The sequence below is a fragment of the Condylura cristata genome, unplaced genomic scaffold (genome assembly GCF_000260355.1).
Source record: "Condylura cristata isolate star-nosed mole 26May11 unplaced genomic scaffold, ConCri1.0 scaffold00058, whole genome shotgun sequence".
Lineage (NCBI taxonomy): Eukaryota > Metazoa > Chordata > Mammalia > Eulipotyphla > Talpidae > Condylura > Condylura cristata.
In genome coordinates this window covers 147,937-149,727 of record NW_004567159.1, presented here as the reverse complement: position 1 = coordinate 149,727, position 1,791 = coordinate 147,937, and the positions used below count along the sequence as shown (strand labels likewise).

Here is a 1,791-nt window from a genome sequence, read left to right as displayed (position 1 = left end):
CAAGCACCGAGGGGCGTGTGCACGGACAGGGGCATGGCGCGGGCCGTGCGCACGGGGGCGCGCACAGGTGCAGGACGTGCGCGCGCACCGAGCTGTGTGCACGTGCGCCGAGTGCAGCTGTGTGCACGCAGTGAGTTGTATGTGCGGGCATGTGGACCTGCAGCGAGCTGCGTGCAGGCGGCGTGCACACGCGCGCGGCACGCCCAGGGCTGGGGGCACCGCGCTGGGGAGGCAGCGGGCGCGGCCAGCCTGGGCCGTCCCAGCGCCTCAGCAAGGGCCTTTGCCGCGGAGGCAGGCAGGGCCTGGGAGCCGGTGTCTGGCCTGGGGGTGTCCAGGCAGCTGTCCAGCGCTGGGGGTGCAGGCAGGGCCTCAGTGAGGTGAGTGGGGGGGAGGTGGCCCAGTGGGCAGCGAGCCCCGGGCGGTGGCCGGCGGAGGCCCGTGCACGCAGGGCAGGCAGGCCACGGGCAGGTCGAGCAACAGGCGGGGTGGGGCTGGGGAGCAGGAAGGGGGGCTTCCTGCACGCACAGGGGCCCCAGGGGCCTTGCTGGGGGCGGGCCCAGGTCACTGAGCAGGCGGGCGGAGTGGACGCGTGCGGCAGGACAGGTATGCGCAGCAGAGGGCAGGGTGGGGCCATGTGAGCGGGCACAGGCTGGGGGCTGAGGGCGGCCAGGACTGCGTGTGGGGACGGGCTGGGGCCCCGGGACCCCGGCGAGCGCGCTCAAGGTGCCAGCGCCGTCACACGCCTGGGCAGGGGAGGGGCGACAGGCCGCGCGGGGCCCTGGCTACCCTGCGCACCCGCACGGCCGGTGCCTGCGCGCAACGCCCCAGTGGCGTCGCTGGTGGCCGGAGCACAGAGCCACTGCTCTCCCGGCGAGGCTGGGCCTGTGTGCATGGCGCGGCCCATGACTGCTGTGCAGGGGTGTGCCCTGCGCCTCAACTCCAGCAGCGGTGGGGCTGGGGGTGCCGAGGCCTGCCCTCACCAGCCGGCTTCCTGGGACCCCACTCACAGACCCCCGACGCGGGCTCCAGACCCACCCACTGCAGCTCCAGATGCAGCCCCGGGCTGACAGCCCCTGGCCCGTGGCTGTAGGTTGGGGTGCCTGCCCCAGACTCGGGGTGCCCCCCACTTCCGACCAACTGCCCGTGACAGAGGTCTTGGGACCTCTCAGGCTCCAGGGATTTGTTGAGCAGCTCGTGGCTCAAGGCACCCCCAACGTGGATGATGACCAGGCACTCGGGGTGGGGGCAGCCGATGGAAGAGACACCCGGCTGGGGGGGGCGGCCGCCCCCCAAGTCTCCCGCCAGCAGCCCCGGGCTCGGGCACCAGCTCTCGGGCTCTCAGGGAGGCGCCATCAGCCAGCTCCCCTTCCTGCGACGGCGGGGCTGGGGCTGGAACGTCGGCCCTCGCGAGCTGGTCGCCCTGGCAAGCGCCCACGCTTCCCGAGGGTCACCTCGTTCAGGCCACGAGACGCTTTCTCCAGACACTCACTCCGGCCGACGGAGCGAGCGGGCGGGGTCCAGCTGAGGGCCGGCAGAACGCCGGGCGCTCAGCTGTCGGAGGGAGACGGCCCCTGTCGGACACCATGGCCACCGCCCCGCCCGCCCGCGCCCCCGCGCACCTTCATCACGGCGTCCAGGCTGAGGCCCGAGCCCTCGGTGCCCAGGCTCTCCAGCAGCCGGGCCAGGAGGGCCGCCCGCCCCAGCGCCAGGTGCGTGGCGGAGTTGGCTCGGAGCGGCTGCACCAGGTACGACGGAACCATCTGGAGAGACCGGACCTCCTCCAGCAAGGCC

The 1,791-nt window shown here is 73.9% G+C and overlaps 1 protein-coding gene across 1 annotated transcript in view; it reads right to left on the bottom strand.

Annotated features, from left to right (window-relative positions):
• CEP104 (centrosomal protein 104kDa) overlaps window positions 1–1,791 on the bottom strand; it is an 11,710-nt gene that overhangs the window by 2,270 nt on the left and 7,649 nt on the right. Inside the window, exons 8-9 of the mRNA XM_012734518.1 lie at window positions 1,620–1,760; window positions 1,036–1,269 (exon numbers count right to left, since the gene is read on the bottom strand). Coding sequence (XP_012589972.1) covers window positions 1,036–1,269; window positions 1,620–1,760 — 375 coding nt within the window. The remainder of the gene's footprint in view (window positions 1–1,035; window positions 1,270–1,619; window positions 1,761–1,791) is intronic.